The sequence below is a fragment of the Corylus avellana genome, chromosome ca8 (genome assembly GCF_901000735.1).
Source record: "Corylus avellana chromosome ca8, CavTom2PMs-1.0".
Lineage (NCBI taxonomy): Eukaryota > Viridiplantae > Streptophyta > Magnoliopsida > Fagales > Betulaceae > Corylus > Corylus avellana.
Genome location: NC_081548.1, coordinates 5434900 through 5448804, shown reverse-complemented (window position 1 = coordinate 5448804; position 13905 = coordinate 5434900). Strand labels below are relative to the sequence as shown.

Sequence of the window (13905 nt, the reverse complement as noted above, 5' to 3'; positions counted from 1 at the left end):
TATCTATACTTGGAATCCGCGACGATGGGTTGGTCTTGACTATTGTTTGTGTTTTTTTTTTAATTTTTTTGTTATTGCTAAGAGGATGATGAAAGAGAGATTGGTGGTGATCAAAGGATGACGAGGAGGAGAACTCAGAAAAATAATCTTCTCACTTCCTTCACCTTTTATGGTATTTTTGTTGGGTTTGGTTAAGAATCCTTTGTGATGCTCAAGTGCGGCACTTGTCTTTGTGTGTGGGATTGTTGTGCATTTGCTTCTAAGGTTAAGAAATATTTTAAGTAAAGAATGTTTGGGTAATGGTTAAGTGATTAAATTTATCTCTTCTTATAAGCTTAAACTTTTGAGATAACTGGTGATTTAACATGGTATCAGAGCCAAAGGTCATGAGATCGAACCTTGACTCTGTCAAATCACCCCTCATTTAAATTAAATATTCTACGTATTAGGCCTTACATATTAAAAGGGAGCTTAAGCCCACACGTGAGAGGGAGCTTAAGCCCACACGTGAGGGAGAGTGTTAAAGTAATGGTTAAGTGATTAAATTTTTCTCTTCTTATAAGTTTAAGCTTTTGGAATAAGTAGTAATTTAACAAAGATCATGCGAGTAGGTCCATCATATAGCCATGTTTCTTTCTTGTAATCTTGGTTGCTTGCTTGATGGGTATCTCTCTCTCTCTCTCTCCTGAGAAACAGTTAACAAGTTCTTAGTACTTTTGTCTCTTCTCTGCTGGCTAGTAGGGGTGTAACTGCAGGGGAATAATAACCGCCAACATCCACTACCCGCAACTATCCACCATCCGTATATGTAGATGGAGTTAATAAAAACCACTATCCGCATATGTGGATGCGAATAGTGGTTTTACGAATGCGGTTAATAACCACATCTACGTTCCATATATATATATATATATTTGAAATTTTGGGAGGTGGGGTGGGGGAGGGGGCAAATGACTTCTAGCCCTTGAAGGTCAGCTTGCATGGTTGACTTGTTTCGTAAATACCACAAGATTAGCTATTTGAATCTTCACTCAATCGATACATGGTTCTTATGGGTAGAATCGTATATCCGAAAATTATTTGACAATGGGTCACAAAGTGGCCCTGCCTTTAAGAAGTTCTATGTCATAAAATAATAATAATAATAATAATAATAATAATAATAAATAAAATATATTTTTAATTTGTTTCATTCCCTTGAAGTAAGATTGTTGCCAGATTGAATCTACGCACCACATACTTTGATTTACAGCTCTTATCATGCCTTTTGGAGGGGGCCAGAGGAAGAAAAAAGGATACAGGCCTTCCAAGCACTTAAAAGTAATGTGAGATACTTCACCTTATTTCACCTTCATCCCATTGGGTTAATGTGGTAGTGCTCATCATCCCTAGAATCAACCTTGTAATAAAAATAAATAAATAAATAACAGTATAGTATTTATCATTTCTCTTCAGCAAATTTTACGGCTCTAATACCAGTTCTCTTTAATCTTTCTCCAAAGTAAGCTCGAACTAACACTAACACGAAGTAAATGGAGGCAGAGAAAAACAATTTAAGCTAAAAAAAGAGTTCAAAGCTTAATCATGAGTTCTCCTTAGTTTTGCCTCATTGGAGATGACACACCTGTCAAATCAAGTATCCTCCTCAGCAACCATATATTCCGGCTAGTTATGTTTGACCATTTGCTATCCCAATGGGAAACTCAACAAATAAGTAATTGGAGGAGTGAAAAATCTTCCCTGCTTTATCACCACAAAAATATCCATCACATGCAATGCCTTCACACCTTTGCCTTTTATGGCCACCTCCTTATCTCCACTTCTTGAAGTGCAGAGGAAAACAAGTTATGCACCAAAAATGTAACACTCTTGTTTAGAATTTGTGAATTGTGATTGATCACTCCACAATGTCTATCTCCAAACTTTCTTTCCCATTATTGAAAGTCTAGCACAAGCAGAAAAAGGCTATAACCCTAATGCTAAATGTTAGAAGAGCTAGGGTTTGAGTCATTAGGGTTTTAGGGTAGTTTAGTCTTTATGGTATTTCCTCTAATCCTATATAATAGGATGCTTGTATTAAATTAGCATAACTTAAATAAGTTGAATAATATAATAGCCTTCGCCTTTTGTGTTTAAACCATTCATACAAACATAATATGGTATCAAAGCCTTAGGATTTGAATCCTTAGCCCTTTGTTTGTAGCAGTGTTTTTTCGCTATATTTTTGTTGTTTTGTTGAGTGTTTTTCTAGTGGCAGCACCGCCCATGTGGGAATATTGCCCACACAGGCAGTGTCTTGAAATATGTTGCTGGCCATGGTTGTTTTTTGAAGAAAGATTTTTTTTTTTTTTTTTTTTTTTTGTCATCAATCTGTCTTGGCTTCTTGGTGTGTTCTCACTGACGGGTTCTGGGTGTGTTGGCCAGTGAAGTTGCAGCGATCAAAAAAAAAAAAAAAATCTGGCTGTTTTATGTTTGTGTTGTTAAAACGTTGATCTGTGGTCACCGTTTGCTTTTGTAGTTGCTGTTTTTGAAGTGGCCAGAATGTTCCGTCTTCTCTGGCAAGTTCCGGCAATACTCCGACGAAGGTCCGGTGAGCCCACAATGATTGTTTCCCATTTGTTTTCAGTGTTTTTATTCTGTTTTAGGTACTGCCGGCATGTTTTGGTTGTCTCCGGCCAGTTTTGAAGCTCCGACGTGTTTCCGGCGAAGCTCTGACGAAGTTTTTTTTTCCCAGTAATTGTTTTCGAGCAAAACTTGTTGGTTAATCATGTGTTTGCTATTGGTTGTTGGTAATCGATGTATCCGACCTGCCTTGGTTTTTTGTGACGAGAACTGATCCCAAGATCGTTGTATCCGACCGGCCTTGGATTCTCCGGCGAGAACCGATCCAATGTTGTGATTGATGTATCCGACCGGCCTTGGTGTTTTGCAGCGAGATTTGATCAAATCTTGGTTGTTCAAGTTTCCAACGAGTTTTTGACCAGCATTGAAGTTTTATTTAATTATCTTGTTGTTTGTATTGTAGGGGTGGCAAAATGGGTACCTGACACGACCCGATTATGACCCGCGGGTACCCATTACACGATTAGCCTATACACAGACACTACCCGTTTAGCTAAACGGGTAATCGGGTCTGACACGATTATGACACGAAAATAGTCGGGTAACCCGACACGACTTGTTTTACCCATTTAAAATAACAGGGTCTAATCGGGTAGACACGACCCGACACGACCCGTTAAAACCCTAAACTATAAAATTTATAAAAAAAAATCAAAATTGTAATAATAATACATCAATACACTGTTAATGCAAAAAATTGAGTTCCAAGATCTTAAAGGCTTTAATAAAGGATAAGACCAAAAAAAAAAAAAATGGAAAGTGACCGTAATTGTACTCCAAAAGAAATTACTAAACTTATGATTTCACCTAAACTTAAAACAAGCAAGCATATTGACTAAGTTCATTTATTAAAATAATTTTTAGTATAAAGAAATTTAATTTTGCTCAAATTACATTCCACTAAAAAAGAATTATGTATATTTCAACACAAAATATGATATTTGTAATCTGTTGAAATTAAATGTCTCATAATAGAGATGAATTTTGCAAATCATTTGAAAAAAAAAAAAAAAAAAGCCTTAAGGGCAAAAAGCAAGAAGAATGTTTTTAAATTAAAATCATTTAATTAAATATTTAAATATAAAAAAGGCCCTACCTAAATTTGTTGTCTTAGGCCTCAAAATCTATTAAGTCGGACCTACTTGAGGGGTTGGCTTGGACGCTTGGTTACTAGTAAGCCACTTGGCCCTCATCGATACCTCATAAAACATAAAGTCTAAGTAAGGACAAAACTAAAATTTTTATTTCAAAATGATCAAAATATGAATGAGATTGAGGGGTAAAATGTGTCAACATTTCCATCATAGCAATAAAGAAAAAGATAATAAAAAAAAGCTAACAAAAACAAAATAATAAAAAATAAATAAATAAATAAAAAAGAAACAAAACTCAAAACTACATCAACATTAAATTCATAATTCATTACAAAATACTTGTCCAGTTGAAGGTCTTGAAGGATCCATGATCCATCCCATGTAATCAAATATATGAATTATGAAACACTATAAATATGCTCATTTTTTGACTTTTTTTTTTTTATTATTTTTTATTTTTAACCGGGTCTAACAGGTACCTGCTAGACCCGAACAGTAATCGGGTCTAACGGGTACCTGCCAGACCCAAATAGTAACCGTGTCTGGCGGGTTGACCCACCAGACACGAATTAACCGGGTCTTAAACGGGTAGACCCAATTAAGACCTGAACCCGATAAAGTCAAACTCAATACCTGTTTTTTCGTGTCGTGTTCGGGTTCAGGGGTCGTGTCAAAATTGCCAGCTCTAGTATTGTGTACTCCAAGCTGTTCCAGCTTAAGGGGGAGTGATAGAGTATGTTTTTCGTTTGCGTGTATCCAAGCTGGATTCATATGATGTATATGCTCCAGCTTGAGGGAGAGTGTTAGAAGAGTTAGGGTTTGAATTATTAGAATTTTGGGGTAGTTTAGTCTTTATGATATTTCCTCTAATCCTATATAATAGGATGCTTGTATTAGGTTAACATAAGTTGAATAAGCCGAATATAAAAGCCTCCACCTTTTGTGTCTAAACCATTCATACAAACTATAACACTAAAGAAGTACAGTCATGATGCAATGATTTCTCATAAAGTGATATCATTATAGTAATGCCCTGGTTCTCTTTCTCAAGTTTTTTGAATGAAAAATATATAGCATTTCATATTTACACCAATCAAAGAGCTCTAGCTTCAGTTCAGTATTATCTTGGTGACAGCAGAAGGCAAGATCACAAAGATGTGAAGACAAACATATCACAGGGAAGGATGGAAGCCCTTAAGCAAGCAGGAAATATGAAATAAGTTGATCTGAAACTACCATGATCTTGAAGAGAATCTTGGTCTGGGATGAATTTCTCCATGCGCTTCTCTTAGCATTTGTAATATTCTTATACTCTTCACCAGGCAATAATATATCAGCCTTCTTCCTGAAGATGTTTGGGGGCAAAAAGAAAATGACAGAATGGGATGCAAGAACTTTTTGCTCTTTGATTTATCCAAAAGGGTTTCCTCCCATTGAAGAAAAAGGATTTGGGGTGCTTGGAGCTGAGTATCTTCCAGTTGACTGTTGAGTTGTGTTTAAGGATCCAAATATAGCTCCATCACTGCCAAATCCACCAACTCCTTGTGATCTACAATGACACAAAAGAAAACCCTGAATTATTTTTCTTTTTCAATTATGGAGATCATATCATTATTGGACGAGGGATCAGAGAGAGATATGTGTAGCTTTGTAATAAAGCATTATATTGTGATTGAAGGGCTGGTAGAGATGTTGGTAGAATCTATTACTAAGGCTGGCAATTTTTGACACAACCCGCGAACTCGATAGGAACCCAACACGAAATTTGAGAGTTAGAGTTGAAGAGTTTGACATGTTTAATTAAATAGGTCAGGTTAGAGTTAACCTATATAGTATTATATCCATGTCTCGACACGATCCAAACCCAACACACAACATAATGGCTGGCAATTTCTTACATGATCCGCAAACCCAATACAAGGTTAGAGAATTAGGGTTGCGGGGTTTGACTCGTTTAATTAAATTGATCAGGTTAGGGTCAACCAATATAATCTTATACTCTTACCTTGACGCGACCCAAACCTGACACATGAACACGAATTGCCACCCCTAGCCTATTGCCAAGGATAACCCCTCTTTTGGATAAAAAGAAGGCCTTCTTATATAAGGCTTTGAATGGACTTAACAAACTACAATCTACAAGGACAATTTTCTTTCCACAGTGTAATTTTGAACTCTTAATGCCCCATCCCCACGCTGCCCAGATTTAAAAAAGAAATAAGTAAAAAAGAAAAAAAGAAAAGAAAGTTTTCAAACAAAAATAATACAACATTTGCTTTAAGTAAAATGAAAGGAAGCCAAAATGGTGGCATTTGATGAAGTATTATTGTTCAAGATGGTCCCATTTGAGCAGAACTTCCCTTCAAATTGAAAAAAAAAAAAAAAACACAGAAAACTCATGCCAGCATGATACCTGGATAGTAGCACATTATTATGTACTTGCAGCCCCATGTATGCACCTGAGATTATTAAATTGAACATAAACAAAACTAGGGCCAACAAAGAATGGATGTTCATAAGAAAGAAAGATAAAAAGAGTGAATTTACCAGGAGACATGTCCGATACAAAAGAAGGAGAATGTGGAGACACTGCAGATGCATAAGACGGAGATTGAGGTGCCATCAAACCCGAAGACTGGGCACCAAGACTTGAAGTACTCAATAAGCTGTTAGCAGCTGACACATTCGGCAGTGCACCTTGTAAAGATGCCATGGAAGGAAACTACATCACAGACAACACATATTTTTGAAGGTTAAAACAAGTTTTCTCTCCTTTATTGAAAAGTTTAAAACAAAGGCCTTCCAAAGAAAATTTTAATTTAAACCAGAACATGTCATTACTAATTTTTTTTATAATCAATTGGGTTAAAGTGCTTCATGCAAGTGTTCAAGTCATCATAGATCAATCTTTATTAAGGGCTTTGTACTAGAAGGAACAGTTTGCCCATTTCCACTCAAAACCAGTAATTAAAAATTGCCAGCATACTGCCAAGAGTTCAAGAGATGATAATGTAGAGATGTGAAAGAGCCTGTGTAGCTAATTTTCATTGAAGATACCATACGCCTCAGCATAAAATATGCATGTGATCTAGCCTCAAAGCTGTCATATACATATTTATGTTAAACCAAAATAGTTATATCAGCACAGCCATATGTCTCCTCGTTTTAATATTCAAGTGTCATGCTTTTTAAGTGGTGAACGGATTCTCAAGAATATGAATAACAAATATTTCGTGAGACACTATATGACTACTGGAGAATCTTATTGCAGTCAAATCACCTTCAGCACACGAATATGAGATAAGAATGTATGTCTGCTTATATTAGGAATAATCAAGATTTGTTATTTAGTGCATATATTATAGGTATCTGAATTTGCATATAAGTCCTTGATTTCCCAGACATACTTCTTGCTCTACCTTTTTGCTCCTCTACTCCATTAATTCTTAGCTGACAACAGATACAAGATAATATAACCATTCATAGAAGGAGCACAGTTTATACTTTAAGAAGGTGTTAAAATGTCCAAGAAAACGCTTGGATAAAGAAAAATATAAACAGTGATCCTACTACACAGAATCAGTTGGAATGTTGTGCATACTGGTGGAGCCTGCACTTGAGTTCTTTCATCATTAAGGTCAAATGGGTTTGCCGATCTTGCTGAGTTGGGAAATGTTGGCACAGGCTGTGAAAAAAAATCCATATTAGCAAATCAACAGCCAGCATATATTAGTACAGATTTATTCAAGTTGATTATCTTGGTTCTTAGCGTACCATTGCATTAGAATAATACTGCATGTTGAATCCCATGCCATATGGATAACCATTTTGCCAACCTGGAACTGGTGCAGTGCCCGTTGAGTAGCTTGCAGTAAAAAGGTCCTACAAAAAAAAAGTTACTATATATATCATAAAAAAAAAAAATTGATGGAAAATTGAATAGTATTGAGAAAATGCTATTACTGCAGGAAGTTCCTTTCTTCCACTAGGCTTGGTTTCCACTGAAAGAGGTTCAGCTCCAACTCCAGAACTGGTGCCTTGATCTGATTTTGAGAGAGCTTGAGAAGATTGTTCAGCAGAAGCACTCAAAGGCCCTTGTCTATTAGGTAGAGTTGAGGAAATCCATGGCTGGAGATGAAAAGGAACAAATTTTATCCAGAAAAAGAAAAAGCAATAATGATTCAACTTGTAAATATTAAACATTCTTTGTCATTACCAGCCAATACTAAAGTTTCTCTACTGTAAAATTCAACCATCTTACACGATTTCATGTTAGTTTGCTGGTCTTTGATATGTGCCTACATTAGATTTGACCATGAATATTGAAAGTATAGAAAAGGCCTCATCATGTGTCTCACCTGATAACTCGGAGTTCCAAAAGTTGGACTCATCTGCTGCATGATAGGGGTACAATCTGCAATGGGGGATGCATTAGGATGACATTGCTGCATGTTTGATAGTTCTTGTTTGTCAGGAATTTTAATAGCAGAGTCACCAATACTACTATCTGAAGCTTGTACCTCCATCAGAAGGAACTAATGCCATATTGTTAGAAGTCGATACAGTTGTAGAACCACTGGCACTAGTGGGCATCTGCTGCACACTGGCAGCCAGCGAAAAACCACCTGCAGGGATGTTGCCTCCTGTTGCTGGTGATAGTGCATCATTATTAGGTCGTTCAGACATGTTGCTACTAGCAGGTACAACTGAGGGTACTGACAATTCGAATAATAAAGATTCCAAAGTATTTTCACTTGGAGCTTGCACCTTCTCCATTGCAGGATGTTCAAATGAGGCCCAGTAGCCACTGTTATCTGAGTGAGGCACCTGCTGTGTCTGTGGTATGCTTTCAGCATCAAGGGGCTTAGAATCAGGGTTAAAATCAATCAAGCTTCCCGAGTATCTGCTTTTATGTTCTGCTGGACTCCTATCAGTGGAACCCTGGTCACCGCAAGATGCGATTTTCTGCAATGAGAAACTCTTGAAGAATAAGTGTATATTGGATTAGGAAGGTCAAAAATATACAGATTAGACTCCATAGCTAATGGAATAACAAATTCAATCTGCAAAGCTCAAAAAAAGCGGTAATCAGAACCCATGCACTGGAAAAGTCATTCTGTAATAGACTAACTGATAGTCAAACAATACACTATGGAGTCAACACCAAGGGAAAATATAAATACTGAACATAAGTAAGTTCGACACGGAGTTACATAATGATCAATATTTCTTTCAGAAGAGAGATTAAGTAGAGAGACTGCACTCAAGTAAAAGACTGAACTATAATTCCACTGGTTTTCATATGCGATTCCTAGACACGGGTTTATTCTTTGGCTACCTCTAAGGAATGCTCTCTCTACTGGTGAAAGACTACTGGCGAGGGGTTACAAAGCGGATGTTTTATACGCTTTATGTAGGGGCTGCATTGAAGGAAGGGATCGTTTATTTTTTTGCTGCAGCTTCAGCCAAAGAATTTGGAGGTCTATTATGTGTAAATGTGCTGTGGGTAAAATTCGGGTTGAGTGGGATGAAGTTGTGACTTTGGGAATTGCTGAGCTTCAAGGTGCTTCGTTCCAAGATGTGGTTTGCAAGTTAGCTCTTGGGGCTGCTTACTACAATATTTGGAATCACAGGAATGATATTCGTCATGGTAATAAGTTGAATTCTGAGGAACAAATTCTTAAAAGGATTGATTGGGAGGTAAGGACTTGAAATACAGGTTCTCGAAATTTGTTAATACAGCTACAAACATGGACCTCTACTGTCATTGGGGAGTGTCTGAGAAGGTGCTTACCACTAAGTTGGGTTGGTGTTTGGTGTTTTTCTTCAGATGGTTTGTCATTTCGTAGATAGGAGGTATACTGAGTTGGTTTTGTGAGTTTTGTTTTTTTTGTGAGGTAGTTTGAGGTGCACAGTAAGTAGCGGGGGAGTTTATTTGATGTTTTGTGTAGTTAGAGTACCAGTTAAGTCAGGTGTGTATATTCGTTTGTTGGTTTCAATGAAGCTTATTCATCCAAAAAAACATAATTCCACTGGTGGAATACTCTCCGGGTAGAATTTCTGTGGAGGTAGCTTCCCTGGAATAGACTACCTTTATACGGTTCCTTAAGCAATACATGGCAGATGAAGGCAGTTAAAAAAGCATAATTATGTTCTTGAATGAAAGAGAACACACAACAAAAACAGGCCAAAGGAAGAGAACATCATTAAGAAATAAGTCTAAAGGAAAAAAAAAAAAAAATTTAAAAAAAAAAGAACTATTTATACAAAAACCAAATTTTTAGTTTAGCATAGCAATTATACACCTGATTATGGGCAGGACCATCAGTTGCTTTAGAAAGTTCGTCTACCTGTAGAGGAGTAATATTGTCTCCTAAAATATCTCTAACAGTGCGTACCACTGGGGAATGGGACCTATCCATGTTCTTTTGAGAGTCAGGTAACCTGATTCCTGGCTTGGATTCTGTATTTGAGAACCTACGGCTTCCATGCTCATGATCTCGAAACCTGTCATCAACAACCTCAAAGCGGGCAGAACTTCTCTTTGGAACTCCATATCTTGAATTTTCTTGGGCATATCGAGGACTTCTTCTTTCATCATAATAATATTTGACACTTCCATCCACACTTCTTCGAACAGGACTAGATCTTTCACTATGACGCCGCTCGTGTCTTTTCTCATAATGTGGGCTTCTAGATCCACCACTATATGCACTAACCTTCCTGCTATGAGACTCCTTGTCATTCTGTAAAATAAAAACAAATATTCTTTTTAAATGAAGGTGCTTTGAGTGGGAGAGCACTTAATACTTCTAATTGTCCATCATATCTAGATTTATGAGGTCCAAAATTGTTGAGATGGCAAGTGTTAATAGTATAAGAAGATCATTGTTGGACAAGCTTTCCACAGCACAAAAATGAAATTTTAAAATAAGGATATGATCCATGGTCTTGCGTATATAATAATGCAGAGCTTACCAATCTCAGTGTTGGAAGCTCAACAGTATTAGTCTTCTCTCCAGTGTATTTTCTATCCACATAGACATGCTTAATAAAATCCCGGAGTCTATGAAGATTACTGGAAGCAAATATGTGAATCAGAAACACTAAATATGAAGTACTGAGATCAACATAAAAGAATTTGATAACCACCTGCCATCAGGGTAAGAATGGCGCTGAGGATCCCAATCTTTAAAATAAATTTGCCTTGCTCGCTGTGAAATGATTTAAGTTAAACAATGGGAAGCAAAGAAGTATATTTAGATGAAAAGAAAGAGCACTAACTGGATCAATTACAACTGAATATGAATGGATACCTCATTTCCCCCTGCCTGAAGAGCACTAACTTCTTCTGCACTGAATTTGGCCATTGACACTGATTTTACTCGGTGAGTAAACTCCCGACTGGAATACTTAAAAGAATTAATTAGTCACTCTAAATTGATGCCTATTAAGTAACTCAAGTCAGATCATTGAGTACCGAAATGAACATGGCTGATGACAATTCAAATGATGTCATGTAGAACTTATGTGAAAACCAGATGCACCATGAAAGGACCAAGGAAAAAAACGAAAAATGAAACAAGCATTATCTACAGAAAAGCAGTGGATGTACAAGTATGAATACTTACTGCACTCCACTGCAGTTTGTGCAAACGAATGTCAAGAAATTTGTGCAAACATATTGTGGTCCCTGCTAGAAGACTATATGTTAGTCATAGTATTATTTTATCAAATGATATCATATGAAACTATAGATTACAAGGAAAAAATTCTGAGAAAATGCCACTGCATACTGTAAGAACAGATAACAAGATCATAATTGTCACTTTGAAATCCAAGACTAACGAAACACACATTTCAGATAAAATTGGCGAAAAATGAAGGCATGGAACAACAGTAGCTATGTGCCTAAATAAGAGACAAAGAGAGTAGTTTAAGACAATTAAAACCCTAAAAGAGTGAAAAAGAAAAACTAAAATATATATTTGTGTGTATGTGAAAAGACAAGTGATTGAATGGCCCAACTCTCATCCCAGTTAGATGTCAAGAACTCTTTCCTTCACGGAGATCTCAAACTACTTATATTAAATTACTACTTATCCAGAAGCCTAAGCTGATAAGAAATTGTTGATTCAATCATTTAATTAATATTCTACCACTTTTCCTCACATGTGGGCTTCAACTCTTTCTCAATAAATAAAGTTTAACACGTGAAATATTTAACTTAAATATGGTGTGAATTATGGAGATAAGGCTCGAACTCAAAACTTTTCCTCTAATACCATGTTAAATCGCTACTCATTCCAAAAGTTTAAGATGATAGCAAATAGTTGATTTAATAATTTAATTAATACTCTAACAATTTCCCATAAGAGGCTTTTTTTTTTTGTAAGTACTCCCAGTACGAGGCTTATGCCTGGCATAGTTCAAACTTTTGCAATGAGGCCCACAAGAACTGAGCCTTGATAACACCACTCCTCAAGACATTATAAAAACAAGATAAAAAATCCACTCCTGCTCTTCAGTAAACTTTCAACTTCCCTTAATTATGATTTACAGCCTATGAACTTATAGCTTTATATATATCTCCATGGCATAATCTTTCTTCGGAACAAAGCATCATAATGAAACTTGTCTTGCACGCACTTGCAGACACCCTAAACATACAAGAGCTTCAAATTGATTATATTTCAATAAGGTGATATGTCATTGCTGGATTTAAAACTATGCACAGTGACTTGTTATTGATTAGTGAAACCTATTATCCTACTAAGCTCTATGGTTGACATTAACCATAGTTTCTTTCATATCTTCTCGTATGTCGCTCTAACTACATCCTTCTTAACATGTAAATACAATATTATAAAAGTAAGCATGTCTTCACCACTCTCAGATTTTAATTAGTAGAAAATGCTTCAGATAATTTAACAAACAGAGAGTTTGCAGGTAACCTTGTAAAACTGCAGCATACAAAGAATGCATGATAAGAGAATATCAGAATACAATATGCATTAATTCTTCAAGTTTTATATTATTAAAAAAAACTTCATACCAAACTGTTGCAATTGATGCATCTTCGATTCTCAGGATGCCTCAAAAGACCACGGATAATCCTTTCAATTCTCTCGTCTTCCTTCATCCGATTGGCCATTGATCGAAAATTTTTCACCTCCTTTAACAAACAAAACTCGATACATTAGAAAAAAAATAAAAAATAAAAACCTTATATATTTTTAGGCAGAAGAGAAAAATCTTGTATATTTTCAGGTAGTTTTCCATTTCTTAGTTTCCCCTTGCAACCAATACAATGTGAAACACAAAACTTCAAATACAATGCGCTCCCTTATCCTACATTTTCTCAGCCACCAAACAGAGGACAAGGGCTGATTTTCATTTTCTAAAACGAGCCCTCTTATTATTTATTTATAGTAGAAGAAAAAGAAAAAAAAAAAAACTCGTTTTACGATTTTCTCAGCAAGCGAAGGGAGACAGAAACCTGGTAATGATGGAGAATTGTGCCTAAGCGAAACGTATCGGAAGAGAAACCCTAGAAATCGGTGATTGTGAAGGAAACAATTGAAGAAGAAGAAGGAGAAGGGTGAGGGATAGCCAAGCCGAATTGCAGAGAATTGCAGAGTTTTGGAGAAATTTGGGACGGACATTGTCTGCGAGAAACTCGGTGCTTTTACTTGCAACAGAGAGAGGTCGAAAGGAAGGGAGGGAAACTTGCCGGTAATAACGGTCGGTTTTGGGGGCCGTTGGGCTTGGCTGAACTTGGACGGCTGTATACTTTCTCAAATTTGAAAGTTAATTTTTAATTATTTAATTTGAAAAAAAAATGATTAAAATATGATCAAAAATACTATAAATCACATTTTAATTTTATAATTATCCTATACTGTTCACATGTCTGTCCAAACTAACCTTGTGATGTCAAAAAAGAGAATTTAAGGATTGATTGGACGGTCATGTTAGCATTATAAGGGTATTTGTGTGATTAAAATTTAGTTTCTAGCATTACTCGATCTAAAAAGAGTAATGACATACGTCACACAATTACACTTTTATTTAGGGGTGGCAGTTCATGTTCGCCCTAAAATTCGGCTTCCCATTGAAAGTTTTTTTATTATAAAAAAATAATAAACTAAAAAATTGTAAAGATTTAGGGGTTTTTTATATATAAAAA

General features: G+C 36.1%; 1 protein-coding gene across 1 annotated transcript; it reads right to left on the bottom strand.

The window, feature by feature from the left end:
* Window positions 1-4707: 4707 nt before the first annotated feature.
* Window positions 4708-13399, bottom strand: LOC132190080 (probable ADP-ribosylation factor GTPase-activating protein AGD14). Its single transcript, XM_059604961.1, has 15 exons — window positions 13216-13399; window positions 12772-12891; window positions 11348-11409; window positions 11033-11120; window positions 10869-10930; window positions 10695-10794; window positions 10022-10462; window positions 8237-8681; window positions 8075-8130; window positions 7680-7844; window positions 7491-7598; window positions 7318-7401; window positions 6264-6438; window positions 6130-6175; window positions 4708-5265 (listed from the first exon to the last, which is right to left on the bottom strand). Exons 2-15 carry the CDS (start codon window positions 12868-12870, stop codon window positions 5127-5129), a joined length of 2070 nt encoding a protein of 689 aa, XP_059460944.1. The 5' UTR covers window positions 12871-12891; window positions 13216-13399; the 3' UTR covers window positions 4708-5126.
* Between the last annotated feature and the right edge of the window lie 506 nt (window positions 13400-13905).